The sequence below is a fragment of the Gobio gobio genome, assembly GCF_949357685.1.
Source record: "Gobio gobio genome assembly, chromosome: 13".
Taxonomy (NCBI): domain Eukaryota; kingdom Metazoa; phylum Chordata; class Actinopteri; order Cypriniformes; family Gobionidae; genus Gobio; species Gobio gobio.
The window spans coordinates 40,994,922-41,011,480 of NC_137106.1; the positions used below are offsets into that span (position 1 = coordinate 40,994,922).

Sequence of the window (16,559 nt, forward strand, 5' to 3'; positions counted from 1 at the left end):
AAATCTACCGGGACCAGGAAGGAACATTTTAAAGGAAAATTAACGCATTTGTAATTGTTATTAACATTTGTGTATCAATCGCTTGTGTTAGCCAGTGCAAAAACATTGCACAGTTGGGTACACAACTGTGGGACTGTTCCACTGAAACCTGGATATAAACAAAGATTTCGAATTTTGAAAAATTGAAGACAAAGAAAAACAAAGACTAAATGAAAAAGAAATATCAAAGGTTTTGCACAATTGCTAGGTTGTTAATAACATGCAAGTATATTTTCGTGAATTTCTTGCTCCTTCTGAAGCACAAAATTCTCTTAAATTATGATCATCAGCTGACATTAAAGCAAAAAGATTCAAAACAACTCTCAGACACTACTGTACATCCATAACATTATCCTCCAGATAATGTTTTAAGGCACTGCATTTCCTTTGTGTTTATATTTGTGTGCTTTAAAAGGCATTAAGGCGCTTCTGAAAAGCTCAAGAGTGTAACGGTGAGAAGAAATACATTCATCTCATTCAGTCTGCCGATCCTCCAAGAGCACTTTCCTCACTCTGCGGAACTGGAAAGAATGCTCGAAGCTTGTGAAATGTGTCCTTCCAGAACAAAAGAGCTGTGAATCGATAACAATGGAGCTATAGATATGAGATGAGAAGATCTCGAGCATGCTCTCTGGTAGGCCACACACACCGCAAAGGTCAGAATACATGCATATAAACCAGAGCTATCTGAATGAGACTATTGTAGATCTCTTTTTTCTCCGATTAAGTCAAGCATGCAGCTCTTGGCGTGTGAAAGGAGAAACTATAGTAAGTATGTGTTACTTTTCTGAATTAGTTCTTTCATTTCACACTATTAAATTTTTTAATACATGATCCTGATGTTATTGTGAAGGATTCATCATCAGTGCACGTTAGTCAAAACGAAGTACATTTAATTACATCTTGCTCCACCAGCTGACATCAGGAATCCCTCTTATATTTATGAGCCCTGTGCAGCAACGGTAGATGACAACACAACAATGTGACCAGATTTTCACTGTAACAAATGTGCCAAAAAAGGACTTCTTTCATTTAATTTTATGACCTGTTTTAGTCGCATTTGGTTGAGTCACATTGAAAGGGAAGGGAAATTGCATCAGTACTACACATGATCAATTTCAGTCCACTGCAGCAATGACACTCAAAACTTTTATGCACATAGTATGCAGATGCAAATACTTGTGTGTAAACAAACCACTCAAGGGAGTGATATTCCATGACTTTAAACAGCATTCAAACAGATGTAATATTATTCAGCTAGCTGCTATTTACATGTCAATAGTAACTATAACCAACCACCTAAATATTCTCGTCAAACCCCTGCTCTGCCATGAAAGTAGTTTGCCTAAGAGAAACCTGACTGTAGAGGGAGGCAGTTTATGCTAATGATTGCTATACTGTCCCTTGTGGCAGAGCTCAGAATGTGACTTGTAGTCACGTTGCATTAGGAATTGTGTTCTGACACATTCCGGCAAGCAACAATGCATGAAATGGAGCTTCTGTGGCTAGAAGCATTTACACTCACAATCTTGAAATTACCAAAACACACATAACTACACTAACTACAGAAGTCTAATCTTTGAATCATAATGTATCCAGCTACAATATACAATATACTTAAGCAGGGTGACCAGACATTCCGTTTTTCCCGGGACAACTTATTATGAAAAAAGTCTTTCTTCTTTCCTAAATTGTGTTTGCTGGGTGATCATATAAAAGCGAGTATCAGTCTGTCAAGCGATAAAATCCTAATCGAAGGTCTCGTCACAGCATATTTTGGAAAACAACATTACCATCCACTCACAATTCCTTATTGATTAACTTGCAGTTTGTGAAGGCGGGCTATTAGAGAGCTCTGAGCAGATGAAGATCGAGTTAGATGCAAAGCTGACAAAGACGTGTCTGTGTGAAAAAATAAGTTGTGAAAAAATAATCAAATGTTGTATCACACTGAATGACAAACACCAGAAGTGCTCTCTCAGACATTTAGATATGAGTCAGTATATTAGATCCTAGTATTCGGTCTTAAAGTGACAGCAGCCTAAAATAACCGTGTGTGTCATTATGTTAATCAAACAACAAAATATTTTAAATAACTGTATACATTAAATAAACCTACTGTACCTGAAAAATGTAGAACAAACCACATTTGTTGTAATTTGCTTATTTGTTCTTTATTTATATAACAAACATATAACAACTATATGATATACGCATATCATTAAAAATCTGGTCACCCTGAATCGGTGCATCCGTTGTTGTTTTTTACTGTATTTTTGATCAAATAATGCAACCTTGGTGAGCATGATAAAATACTATCAAAAACATTTAAAAAAACATACTTTTTTTTGTTATTTGTTACAGAAAAATACTGTAAAAGTGCTACAGTTAGGCATGTTAATTGGCTAAATGTAGCTCCCATACCATATACGGTGAAAAACTATGATTTTACTGTAAAATACTGTGGTAAATTTATAGTTTTTGCAGAGTAATTTTACTGTAAAATAATGTGGTAAGTGTATAGTTTTTGCAAGTATAAAATAGGTATTAACATTTAATTTACAGTAAAAGGACATTCCCATAACTCTGATTCATTATGTGCTTTCTATTATGCCCCCTGTATTATTGTGGTGGTTATCGGTATCATTTATTATAATTTTAAGGTAAAAAGGCAGATCTTGGAAGTTAAAGCAGGCATATGAACATTATATCACTTACTGAAATATACCAACCCAATCTCACGGCAATTCATACAAATTTTACGAGTTGGTCAATTCGTATGATTTCGTACAAATACGTACAAATTGGTTGTGAGATATCATTGAATATACAGTTATTAAGTTGTAAAGTACTGAATGCAGGAATTTGTCACAGTATTTTTATGGTGAATTTCTGGCAACCACATCTGGCAGTTTTTTTTTTTTTAAATTTAAATTTAACAGGATATTTTTTACAATGTACATAGAGAGGCTGTCCATTAGAACATTGATTACTAAAATTAAAATTAGCTATTTATTTAAAGCTTTTGGTTTTAAATGAATTGTAAGTATAATTATAAATAATTTATCTTGCTTCATTCATGGATTGTCATGGTCTTAAAAGTCATAACTATGCTGTCTACCTTCTGGAACCATCTGAACCTATAAAGCCTTAAATGCCACCTACATAGGCAGCTCGCTAGACTTTGGAGCTTATGTGAAGATCACTGCTTAAGCACATTTTACTGCTTAACGTATCTCTCCAGCGCACATGCTTGACCCGGCACGTTAGTCAGGAGCCACAGTCATTTAGGAGCTTGTGTATAATGCATGTGTCCTGCACCTCACGGTAAACTACAAAAAACCATCTCTGACCCAAGCAGAAAATGGGTCAAAGCTGTTGTCAAAAACCACAACAAGTTTTGACATTATACATACACTATATTGCCAAAAGTATTGGGACACCCCTCCAAATCACTGAATTCAGGTGTTCAAATCACTTCCATGGCCACAGGTGTATAAAATCAAGCACCCAGGTATGCAGACTGCTTCTACAAACATTAGTGAAAGAATGGGTCGCTCTCAGGAGCTTAGTGAATTCAAGCGTGTTACCGTGATAGGCTGCCACCTGTGTCCATTTGCGAAATTTCCTTACTACTAAATATTCCACGGTCAACTGTTAGTGGTATTATGACGTGGAAGCAATTGGGAATAACAGCAGCTCAGCGGTAGGCCATGTAAAATCACAGAGCGGGGTCAGCGCATATTGAGGCTTTAATCAAAAACGTTAACCTCTCCTCGTCTTCAAAACATCTTCTCTTCAGGACGTGTGTTGAGATACGGGGCTGAATATCCTCCATAACTGACTGCAAACTGGCATCCGATCTGCCTCCATACAGTTAGTAACACCCAACTTCTTAAGATACAATCAATTCCTGAAGGACGAAATCAGAACTAAAAATGATAGAATGTGTCTTGTAGCAAGATACTAGGATTTTTATCATAAATAACAGATGTCATCAGTATGAAGCAATTAGCATCCCCTCATGTCTATAAGAAGAAGCCTTTCAACCTCAATATTTAACTTTAGATTTAATCAATTATATATTTACACTTACAGGAATGCAATGCATAACGTGTAATTTAAATATAGTACTGGGGGGGGGGCGTCAACTCTGCATTTGATTTTTAATTTGCTGCATGATTTAAGGAATCATTCACTTTCGTAGGGTTCATTATGTGTTGAAGTTTAAAACTAAACGTTATAGGGTGTGTTTGAATCACCAACTCGATTATAGTAAAGCTTGACTTGGCAAACACTACTAAAAATCAATGCATCTAATCTAAGTCAAGGCACTAATCAGCAGGATCAAGTTAGATTCTGATGGACGTTTCTGGTGTTCTCGGAGGAGAGGAGGGGCAGATCAGGCTGTGTGGAGCAGCTTTTACTGTTTAGAGAGATAAAGCTGTGGTAATTCATCCTAAACCCGACCTGTCAAAGATATGCTTCCACATAGCAGCACATGGGGTTTGATGAACAGAGATGGAGGTTATAAATGAAGACTGAACTTGACTCTAACAGAGACATGGAGAAGTCTAGATTCATTAAACAGACATTTGGTTTGGTTTTAAAGAGAGTGTCAACAAAACATTTACTGGACAGCACAATCTATGATTTTTCAGCTTTTTTTTTTTTTTTTTTTTACAAACATTAATATTAATTTGTAAATGTAATAGCCTACTCCTGTGCCTTTGACAGTCCAGCATTATCAGTAAGAGTGTAATTGCGCACCCTATTCTGTAGCTCAAAGCAAAATGCTAGAAATGCCAAGGTCATGGGTTTGATTCTCAGGAAATGCATGGTAAAATGTAAACCTTGAATGCAATGCAAGTCACTTTGGATAAAAAAAGTCTCCCAAATACAAACATGTAAATGTAAAACATGCTACCAACCCATATTCCAACACATTATCCTTCCTTTAGATCTGTTCTGGCCAAATCTACACTTTCATCTAGAATATACAACCTGGTCTCATTGTGAAAATGTACCTCTGGCAACGTTTTTGCAAACCACCAAAATACGTACCAATAAGTACATATCTCTGCAGTTTCAAAGTGAAATGAACACTAGAGGCAGTAAAACGGCAAGCACTTTTTATCGTTTTTTTTTTCCATGTAAATGAATACATTTTGGAGTTTGCGTCACTTAATCTGCTCCATATGCTCGGCTTTTTTTATATAATAAGTTTGCTCAGTAGCTCAGCTGGTACAGATTTGTACTTGTAATAATGAAAGCTCAGGTACGAATCCCGTGAAAGACAAGTCATGATAAAAGAGCTCAAAGATGAGTTCACACAAGCTAACAAGACATGGTTACTATTGTATATTTGTCACATTTGCTTTTGTTAACACTATCGGTTAGGTTTAGGGTTTAGTGTAGGTGTACGTTAAAAAAACAATGTCACAAAACGTCAGATTGACGCTCATCTGTTCCGGGAAAAAACGAAGCTTTTGGCGGCACCCAGTGGACATATCACTTTGAAACTGCAGTGATATGTACATATTGGTACGTATTTTGGGGTTTGCAAAAACGTTGCCAGAGGTACATTTTCGCAATGAGACCAGGTTGAGAATATATGTGCACAAATCTATCCCTACAACTGCTTATTGGGTTGCTAACATGTCCAGCTTGTCCTGTTCTGTACTACAATTAGCTTTCCAGCATCTCCTGCATTGTATCAGATTACATACTTTCACAAATGCATTGGGCAAAGTCTCAATCTTTGTCTGTAGAACAGCCACAATGCGATATAAATCTATGCATCTATCCGTTTCACAGGATTACTCAAAGGCCTAGGTCTGAATCAGATCATCACATGTGTCATCTGTTCTGCTTTCATTAATTACCATTTGCACACATGAAACATTATTTTTTTTAAAGTTGTAAATGAAAATTATTGGAGTAGGTTTTGCAAGAAAATACGGTAACACTTTATAATAACTACACGCTATGAAGCATTAGTTAAGCATTAGTAAATAGTTAATAGATCATTTATAAAGCATTAATAGACATTGATAAGCAGTTTATATATTCAGCTATAAATGCTTTATTCTTGATCTATAAGCATGTCTATAATGTGTTACCTAATTGGGTAACACTTTATTTTAAGGGTCCAGAATAATGCATTAGTTAAGCATTAATTAAGGGTTAACTTGTTCACAACTAAGCATTAGTTAAACACGAACACACTAGTAATTAATGATTAACTTTACATTTTAAGGGTCCGTAATTATGCATTAGTTAAACTAGTAATTAATGATTTGCTTGTTCACAATTATGCATTAGTTAAGCATGGACACAATAGTTATAAATGATTAACTTAACATTACAGTAAGGGCATATTAGACATTATTTACAACTTAATAAGCCATATATTATTTTTCTGTAGCAATGTGATTATATGTCTGTGTATTTTCTGTTAAGTTAACTGAACAATAAGCTAGTAATTATGTTTAAATACTGCTGATTTTGCCGTTATAAATTGCTAAAATAGTGTAATAAAGAACTACAACTCAAACTAGCGCACGACATCAACGTCATCGCTCTCAGCCACTCCCTCTGTTCGCTGATTGGACCGGTAAAAAATTGTTCGGGCGAAAACCTAAGCATATACAGCAGTCCCAGACGTAGTACTGAAGGAAAATGAAAATTGAGCGGAAGTACGTAGGAGGGCGGAGCCAGGCTAATTCTGGAGAAAACGGTAATGTCATAAGTTCATTTCAATTATCATACAAAGACAGTGTAGGCTTTAGAACAGTAATTTAGTTTATATGGTTAATTTAGTTTAATAATTAGATTTATTTGGATATTTAATTGAAAAATTTAGAAAAATGTAGTGTCCCCAACTGAGCAAGCCAAGCCAGAGGCAACAGTGGCAAGGAAACCAAAACCCCATCAGGTGACCTAATGGAGAAAAATAAACCTTGGGAGAAACCAGGCTCAGTCTGGGTGCCAGTTCTCCTCTGGCCAATTAACAAACAGCGTATGATTATTATTCTGGCAACTTTACAGGTCAGAGGTCATAATACATCGGAATATTCGAAGGATCGGAGGCAACACGCTGGAGACTGGTTTATTGAGGATGATATGTTGATTAAATTATTATTAAAGTGCAATATTCGAAAGATCGGAGGCAACACGCTAGAGACGGGTTTATTGAGGATGCCGTGTCGACGATGCAATTTCAGGGGAGTCTAATTGACACGGTCTCTGCAGACACTTCAGGGTCATGCATTGGTCATGTCTGAGAGCAGGTCCACCATCTGATCTGGATACGGCCGGGATCCGGCTGACTGCAGTAAACCTCGGCATAAAACAGAGAGACTATCATTAGTGTAGATGCCATTCTTCTGATGATGTCATGAGTACATCATGTGTTATGGGAAGTTTTCCCGGTTCCGGCTGACCTAGTTAATGCAGCCTAACAATCATTTCATTGAAAAAGTGTTTTATGTGTATGCCACAGTAAAGAGATGTGTTTTTAGTCTAGATTTAAACTGACAGAGTGTGTCTGCTTCCCGTACAATGTTAGGTAGACTGTTTCAGAGTTTAGGTGCTAAATAGGAAAAGGATCGACCGCCTGCAGTTGATTTGGATATTCTCGGTATTATCGGTATTATCAACTGGCCAGAATTTTGAGACCGCAGTAGACGTGATGGAGTATAATATGTTAAGAGCTCGCTCAAGTATTGGGGAGTTAAACCATTCAGTGCTTTGTAAGTAATAAGCAAGATTTTAAAATGTACGCAATGTTTTATAGGCAGCCAGGGCAGTGTTGACAGAACTGGGCTAATATGGTCATACTTCCTGGTTCTAGTAAGAACTCGAGCTGTTGCGTTTTGGACCAGCTGGAGTTTATTTATTAAGCGAGCAGGGCAACCACCCAGTAGAGCATTACAATAATCTAACCTTGAGGTCATGAACGCATGAACTAACTGTTCAGCATTTTGCATTGAGAGCATGTGCCGTAATTTAGATATATTTTTAAGATGGTAGAATGCAATTTTACAGATGCTAGAAACGTGGCTTTCAAACGAAAGATTGGTATCAAAGATTATTAACATGTATTCCTACTGTAATTCATGATTAATTCAGGTAGTTATAAAACATTTACTAGTTGTCAGTTAACTATTTTTGTGAGCTCATCTTAAGTGAGGACTATATATGCCTCGTAAAGTTTTTACAAAGGAGATTTAAAGGCTCGGTTAATTTAGAAATGATAAATTGATCATTTATAAAGCATGCAAATACAATTATTAAACACATTATAGATATGCTTATAAATCAAGAATAAAGCATTTACAGCTGCATTTATAAACTGTTTATTAATGTCTATCAATGCTTTATAAATGATGAATTAACTATTTACTAATGCTTAACTAATGCTTCATAGCGTGTAGTTATTATAAAGTGTTACCGAAAATACAGTTTAATTTATTGCTTTACGAAATTAAACCATTTCTGAGTGAAAAATGTTCACTGGGAAATGTTAATTGGGCTCATTTCTACATTTCAGGTGCTACAGTCTCCTGAACACATTAATGTCCACAATACAGTTGTTAGTTACAACTCTAGTTTTAAAGTTCTCCAGCCTTTCTAAAACCATGGCAATAATTAACGCAAACTCACATTAAGGCCTGATTCTGGTATGAAACGCCCACTTTACACAAACCAATTAAAGTAAAATGGGTTGTGATACCATTTATGTTGACACTAATGTCCAGTTCTACTGAATCTGTACATTTCAGAAACTATCAATATTTAATGAACTAGTCTTCAGCATCTGATTTCCTATCATCATACAAGCAGATAAATGGGCAGCAAACTCGCCTCATGTTCTCTCCTCTTCAGAAGATGAATACCTCAAGCGATTCAACATGACATTCAATACAGGGGGAAAGAAAAAGAGATTTCTGCCTGTGGCTGGCTAGAAAATCAGGCCGATTTGAGAGCTTTAGGGCACAACATAACACAATAACCATACACTGGTTTCTTTTGAATAATCGTACAAATCTAATATAAAGATGGAGAAACCAAAAACCAGAACAGAAAAAGTTAAGACTTACTCGAGTTACATCAAACAGCACTAGTATATTTCCCCTAATAAATCATTCCTAAGAAATTAGCTATGGTACATTAAACTTGCCTGTCACAACTGCGTTGATATATGAACTGAAATTCATTTACAATATATTTACATAAGGTTTCCATTTATATGGAAATTATTTGTGCTATTTTAGACCCACCAACAATTTTGTAGAAGCATCCACTGCCCAGTAAATCTATTTGATCTTCACAATAGTTCCTGGATGTTGCTGAATATCAGAAGTGCTATAATGCTTCACATTCATAAAAGAAAAACAAAAAGAAAATAGAAGCAATCCACCCCAACTCTCATCTTGTGGGTGGTGATGAATTGGGGGTGGGAAAATAATAAATATATTCAAGATCATCAAGCTGTCCTGAGCTGAATAATTTTTTGGAGGAGTGCCTGACCTGATCACAGAGCAACAAAACATAAAACATACTAAATATCAAATCTCAACTGCTTGGTTGTTGTTGTCAAAATGTACACTATATTATCAACCAGCGATATATTAAAAGTTGTATATATAGTGCATCCTACCTGCATGATTACAGTATACTAACATAATGTAATATAGACTGTATAGCAAATCTTGAGCTGATTTTTATATAATAACAAAAAGTAAACTGTATTATTGCCCAGCTCAACCCTATGATGTTATAAACACAAACGTCATTATTTTCTATGCAGTTTTTGAAGTAATGTGAAAAGCACTAAACAAATACATTTGACTTGACTTAACATTATAATGTCTAGAAAACTTTTTTAAATGATTTGAGGATAAAATGTAATTTACCTTTGGGATGCCAGGGGTCTGTAAATTCATATTTCCCCAGTCCAACCGTTCTCAGCATCTGTAGGCCATTGCTGATGGTCTCCTGCTGGCCGTTTGTCAGAGGTCCGTTGGTGGGCAGCGTCGAGGAGGTCATGGCCGCGGATTGCACCATGGGGTGAGTCAGGTGACCATTGCCCACCACCGTGTGGACGGGATGGGCAACCTGGCAGATGCTGGGCATTGGGGGCAGGCCACCGACAGCGAGGGATTGGCTCTGGACATTGAGGACCATGCTGGCCATCGGCTGTGAAGGCTGCTGCGGGAGCTGGTAGTGTGCAGGTAACTGTGGGTGAGGAGTCTGGAGAGCTGGGGTCACGCCGACAATGGGCGCTTGGACGGTTGCACACTGGCTGTAAGCTGGTGCCTGCGGCAGGGCATATGTGTGCGCCAAGAGACCAGCCTGGCTGACGGTGGCAGCAACTTGCTGCGGCCATAGAGGAGCTGCAGAGAACGAAACATGCATTAAAATGTAGGGTGTGCGCTATATGACCATATTAGATAATGAATGATTGTCGCCATGATTTTTAGTATCATGGTGCAGTGCGGTTCTTTCAGTTGCAGTTCAGTTGCTGTTTTTTTATTGTTATTCATCATCATGAAAGTGTATTATTTACATGAGTTTAAAGGAGACAACCTAGGACTAGGTGAATAAAGCTAATTGTGTTTTTGTGTGTGTGAGTTTTTTTGTCTGTTTTGCACTCTAGATGTTTTAGAGATTCCCCCCTTCACTGTTGAGTCCTTTTTTTCTGCATCCTGAATTTGTAGATTGTATGCACAAAAAAACTCTGTATTTTCATATTTTTGCCAATTTCCCATTCATTTGTTATGGGGGTCATTTTTGACCCGAAGGTCCTGAGTGTGACTATTTTTTTACGACCACTTAGACTTTTCAAATCCTGTCCCCAATTTTTGGGGTGTTCATATACCAAGTACCAATAAAGTCACCAAGTTTCGGACCATTCTGTTGAAGCTACGATTTTTTTATTTTTTATTTATAAAACGCGTACCCCAGAGGGTTAAATGCATATTGATATTGTGTTTATATTTGTAACTGTAATATTGTGAGAACTTCTGATCTATAACACAGTACTCAGTAGCTTTCATTATATTTGCCAGCAATAGCACATCATATACATGCTAAGTGTGAAATGCTCTTTAATGACATGTGCTGAGTCAGTCCACAGCCTAAGCAATCGCTCCACTCTTCTCCACTATGGTAACCCAGTGTAATTTAAATGGTTTGGACTTTGAATAATTCCAACATAATTAAACATTAAACACTAATAAACAATATAAAGTCTCCCCCTTTTTCTAATTTTGCCCAAAAACACATAAAATAACACTTAATTTCAACAATTTTACTCTAGTCGTCAAGTCCCAAGCAAAGCATGCTGGGAACTACAGTTTCAGCAAAAATCATTTTCGAGTACTTAATTGGTTCACATTCACCCCAAATAATTTAATCTAGTAGATTGCACATTTTAGAGAATTACATTAATCGAAAGCAATGAAATCATGTTTAGAAGAGAAACACAAATTTGTTGCGTAGATCACAAATAATATGATTAAGTAAATTGGACAACATGTGTTTTCCTATTTTTTCAGTGTGTTTCATGGTACTTTAAAAAAATGTGGAAAATAATTAAATTTATATTTTAAAAAAGTAGCTTGGAAAAAAGTAACTTAATGTGTGGCTTACAAGGAGACATTTGTAAATATTACTTAAAAGATTATATTGGATATACTTAAAACTATCATTTTCTAAATTTATAAAATTGAGTTGCTATTACTTAAGAGTCCAAGTTGAAAACATGCAAAGTCTAATAGGATAAACACAAATAAAATGAGTTTAAAAACTCAAAAAGCTGATGCAAATAGTTGCCTCAATTTTATTGAGTAAAATGGGCACAGTATTTTTTACAGTGTGAATATAAATCCCGAATATATAGTTATAATTCTGAATATATAAATGTAAAACCCAAATATATAGTTATAATTCTGAATATATAAATGTAAATCCCGAATATACTGTATAGTTATAATTCTGAATATATAGTGAAGCAGAGCAGGGAGCGAAGCTGCTATTTCCTCCAGAGCAGAGAGTGCTCTGCTCCGCTCGCTCAACCCAGAATGCCCTGAACATCAAAGTTAAGAACGAAGGAGACCTATGCCCAGTTGAAAGAATGTGTGGAGAAACTGAGTTAGCAAAGATTCATTTTGTGATGTAATCACAATGAAGTTCTTGTTCGTACTTTTTTGGGGGGTAAAAAGAACTTTGAAATACCTTCGCATTGTCATATTAATAAACAACAAATATGGAAATACACATAGTAAGAAAGTGTCTGATTTGATCTTAGCGATGGGGATATGTTCGCACCTGCTCTGTAATTCAGCACTCTCAGGCCTAACGTTGCGTTTATTTATAGCCAACGACTTTATACAATATTGCTTTAAAGCCACAGACATCATAACTATCTATAGGCCTACTGTGAATGAGACTGTGATTGTATTCAAGAAATGTATTAAAACAGAAAGACATAGGCCTACTGCCTCAATTTAAGGGCGGACACATGGGTTTTCTCTAACCCTGTACATGAACTAGCCGACGCGTTCGGATGGATTTTTCCCGGAAAAAGAGTTATATAACTATATATTCAGATTTACTTTTATATATTCAGAGTTATAACTATATATTCGGGATTTACATTTATATATTCAGAGTTATAACTATATATTCAGGATTTACATTTATATATTCAGAGTTATAACTATGTATTCAGATTTACATTTATATATTCAGGATTTAGTAAATCCTGAATATATAAATGTAAATCCGATTTACATTTATATATTCAGAGTTATAACTATATATTCAAGATTTACATTTATATAATCAGGATTTACATTTATATATTCAGGATTTACAACTATATATGCAATATTTACATTTATATATTCAGGATTTACATTTATATATTCAGGATTTACATTTATATATTCAAGATTTATATTTATATTTTCAGGATTTACATTTATATATTCAGGATTTACAACTATATATTCAAGATTTACATTTATATATTCAGGATTTACATTTATATATTCAGAGTTATGACTATATATTCAAGATTTACATTTATATATTCAGGATATACATTTATATATTCAAGATTTATATTTATATTTTCAGGATTTACATTTATATATTCAGGATTTACAACTATATATTCAAGATTTACATTTATATATTCAGGATTTACATTTATATATTCAGAGTTATGACTATATATTCAAGATTTACATTTATATATTCAGGATATACATTTATATATTCAAGATTTATATTTAAATTTTCAGGATTTACATTTATATATTCAGGATTTACAACTATATATTCAAGATTTACATTTATATATTCAGGATTTACATTTATATATTCAGAGTTATGACTATATATTCAAGATTTACATTTATATATTCAGGATATACATTTATATATTCAGAGTTATCACTATATATTCGGGATTTACATTTATATATTCAGAATTATAACTATATATTCAGATTTACATTTATATATTCAGTGTTATAACTATATATTCGGATTTACATTGAATTATTTCCTGTTTGGCCCCCCATAATACATACATACACACACACACACACACACACACACATACATATATACATATACAGTGAGGAAAATAAGTATTTGAACACCCTGCTATTTTGCAAGTTCTCCCACTTAGAAATCATGGAGGGGTCTGAAATTGTGGTCTGAAATTCACAATGTATGATTTTTTAACTATTTATTTGTATGATACAGCTGCAAATAAGTATTTGAACACCTGTCTATCAGCTAGAATTCTGACCCTCAAAGACCTGTTAGTCTGCCTTTAAAATGTCCACCCCCACTCCATTTATTATCCTAAATTAGATGCACCTGTTTGAGGTCGTTAGCTGCATAAACCCCATACAATCCCATACAATCAGTAAGAATCCAACTACTAACATGGCCAAGACCAAAGAGCTGTCCAAAGACACTAGAGACAAAATTGTACACCTCCACAAGGCTGGAAAGGGCTACGGGGAAATTGCCAAGCAGCTTGGTGAAAAAAGGTCCACTGTTGGAGCAATCATTAGAAAATGGAAGGAGCTAAACATGACTGTCAATCTCCCTCGGACTGGGGCTCCATGCAAGATCTCGGGTCTCAATGATCCTAAGAAAGGTGAGAAATCAGCCCAGAACTACACGGGAGGAGCTGGTCAATGACCTGAAAAGAGCTGGGACCGGGGCCATGTATTGCGAGATTTTGGGGAACAACCTCCTTCCCTCAGTTAGAGCATTGAAGATGGGTCGAGGCTGGGTTTTCCAACATGACAATGACCCAAAGCACACAGCCAGGATAACCAAGGAGTGGCTCTGTAAGAAGCATATAAAGGTTCTGGCGTGGCCTAGCCAGTCTCCAGACCTAAACCCAATAGAGAATCTTTGGAGGGAGCTCAAACTCCGTGTTTCTCAGCGACAGGCCAGAAACCTGACTGATCTAGAGAAGATCTGTGTGGAGGAGTGGGCCAAAATCCCTCCTGCAGTGTGTGCAAACCTGGTGAAGAACTACAGGAAACGTTTGACCTCTGTAATTGCAAACAAAGGCTACTGTACCAAATATTAACATTGATTTTCTCAGGTGTTCAAATACTTATTTGCAACTGTATCATACAAATAAATAGTTAAAAAATCATACATTGTGATTTCTGGATTTTTTTTTAGATTATGTCTCTCACAGTGGACATGCACCTACGATGACAATTTCAGACCCCTCCATGATTTCTAAGTGGGAGAACTTGCAAAATAGCAGGGTGTTCAAATACTTATTTTCCTCACTGTATATATATATATATATATATATATATATATATATATATATATATATATATATATATATATATATATATATATATATATATATATATATATATATATATATATATATATATATATATATATTAGGGATGCCACAATACTCAATATAATATTGAACCGTTCGGTATGGCATTCACGGTTCAATACACGCTTGTGAATTGGTTTTGCATTTAATTAATTATTTTTCTACACATTCTATAATTTGCCTCCATCCCAATACTGAACAACGCGACATACATTCACATCACACGTTAGTGGTGGAGTTATACTCACGGAACACTATAGTTATTCACAATCAAGAAAGTTCATTATTTGCACACGTTTTAAAGCCTTGCGCGTAGGGCACCATGCGCTTTTCCGAGCGTGCGCACTAAAAGCCTGTCAAGCAAGTGATTACTGGACTAAATAGTCTTACTGCGCTAATACTGTCAAATACACACAAGGTTAACATAAACAAAGTCGGTTATGTCTAAAGTGAAAGTAAAATCGGTGCATGTCTGTATATTAGATGCGTGCCAGTCTTAAATTGACATCAGGGAAGCCAGTGAACACGCTGCCGCTTGTCCTTAAAGGGACAGTTCACCTCTAAAATTATGTCATTATTTACTCACTCTAATGTTGTTCCAAACCTGTATTAATTTCTTCTGTTGAATACCAGACAGTTGATGGTAGCGATTTACTTCCATATTATCATTTCCTACAATGGGGACCAGCAACTGTTTGGTTTCCAACATTCTTCAAAATATATTTTATGTCCAACAGAAGAAATTACTTAATCCAGGTTTAAAACAACTTGTGCGTGAGTAATCAATGACAGAATTTTCATTTTTGAGTGAACTATTCCTTTGGTGGTTAATAAAACAACAAAAGACAAAGAGAAAATCCCTCACTGCTCTCGACTGAAAAACTTTAATAGCTTTAATAAGAATCAATGTATATTTTATAGTGAAGTCTATGTTGGGTTTTATTTTTACATTTATTCATTCAATTTCATACATAAATGCTGTTGTACAGCTCTGAACTGCCAGTGTAAATCTTTATATATATTTATTTTATATTATACAGTACACTAGGAATGTGTACAAGGTTTAAGTGTCAAGTAAAGTTTTAAGTTTACGTAAGGTTTTTCTATTTAAGGTAAGTCTTTTAAGTAAAATAAAGAAAGAGCATTGCAATAAAAAAAAATAAAAAAATTCTCCTTAACCTCTTGCTGTTCCTGTTGGCTAGCCATCAGAACCGAACCGAACCAAAAACCGTGGTACAAAACCGAGGTATGTATTGAACCGCGGACTAACTGTATTGTTGCATCCCTAATATATATATATATATATAAATAAATATTTTCATTTAAAATGATATATTAATATAAATATTTGTTAAATTAATATTAAATATTTGTTACATTTAAACTGAAGGGGACAGAATTAAAACAACTACTCATAGAATTAGACTTCCGGTTAAAGCTCGTCCAATTCCATATTTACGCAAATACAGATAGAGATAAAATAATTTTGAGATTGTTACAGATACAGATATTGGCTTTGCTACAAACCCATACTAATTGCAATAGATTTCCAGAACAGAAATCAGAACACTGGATTAAGCCAGGTATGATTTTTTTGTTTATTTTTGTTGAC

The 16,559-nt window shown here is 35.2% G+C and overlaps 1 protein-coding gene across 1 annotated transcript in view; it reads right to left on the minus strand.

Moving 5' to 3' along the window:
* LOC307135753 (kelch-like protein 29) overlaps positions 1-16,559 on the minus strand; it is a 253,422-nt gene that overhangs the window by 150,534 nt on the left and 86,329 nt on the right. Inside the window, exon 5 of the mRNA XM_079832392.1 lies at positions 9,960-10,439. Coding sequence (XP_079688518.1) covers positions 9,960-10,439 — 480 coding nt within the window. The remainder of the gene's footprint in view (positions 1-9,959; positions 10,440-16,559) is intronic.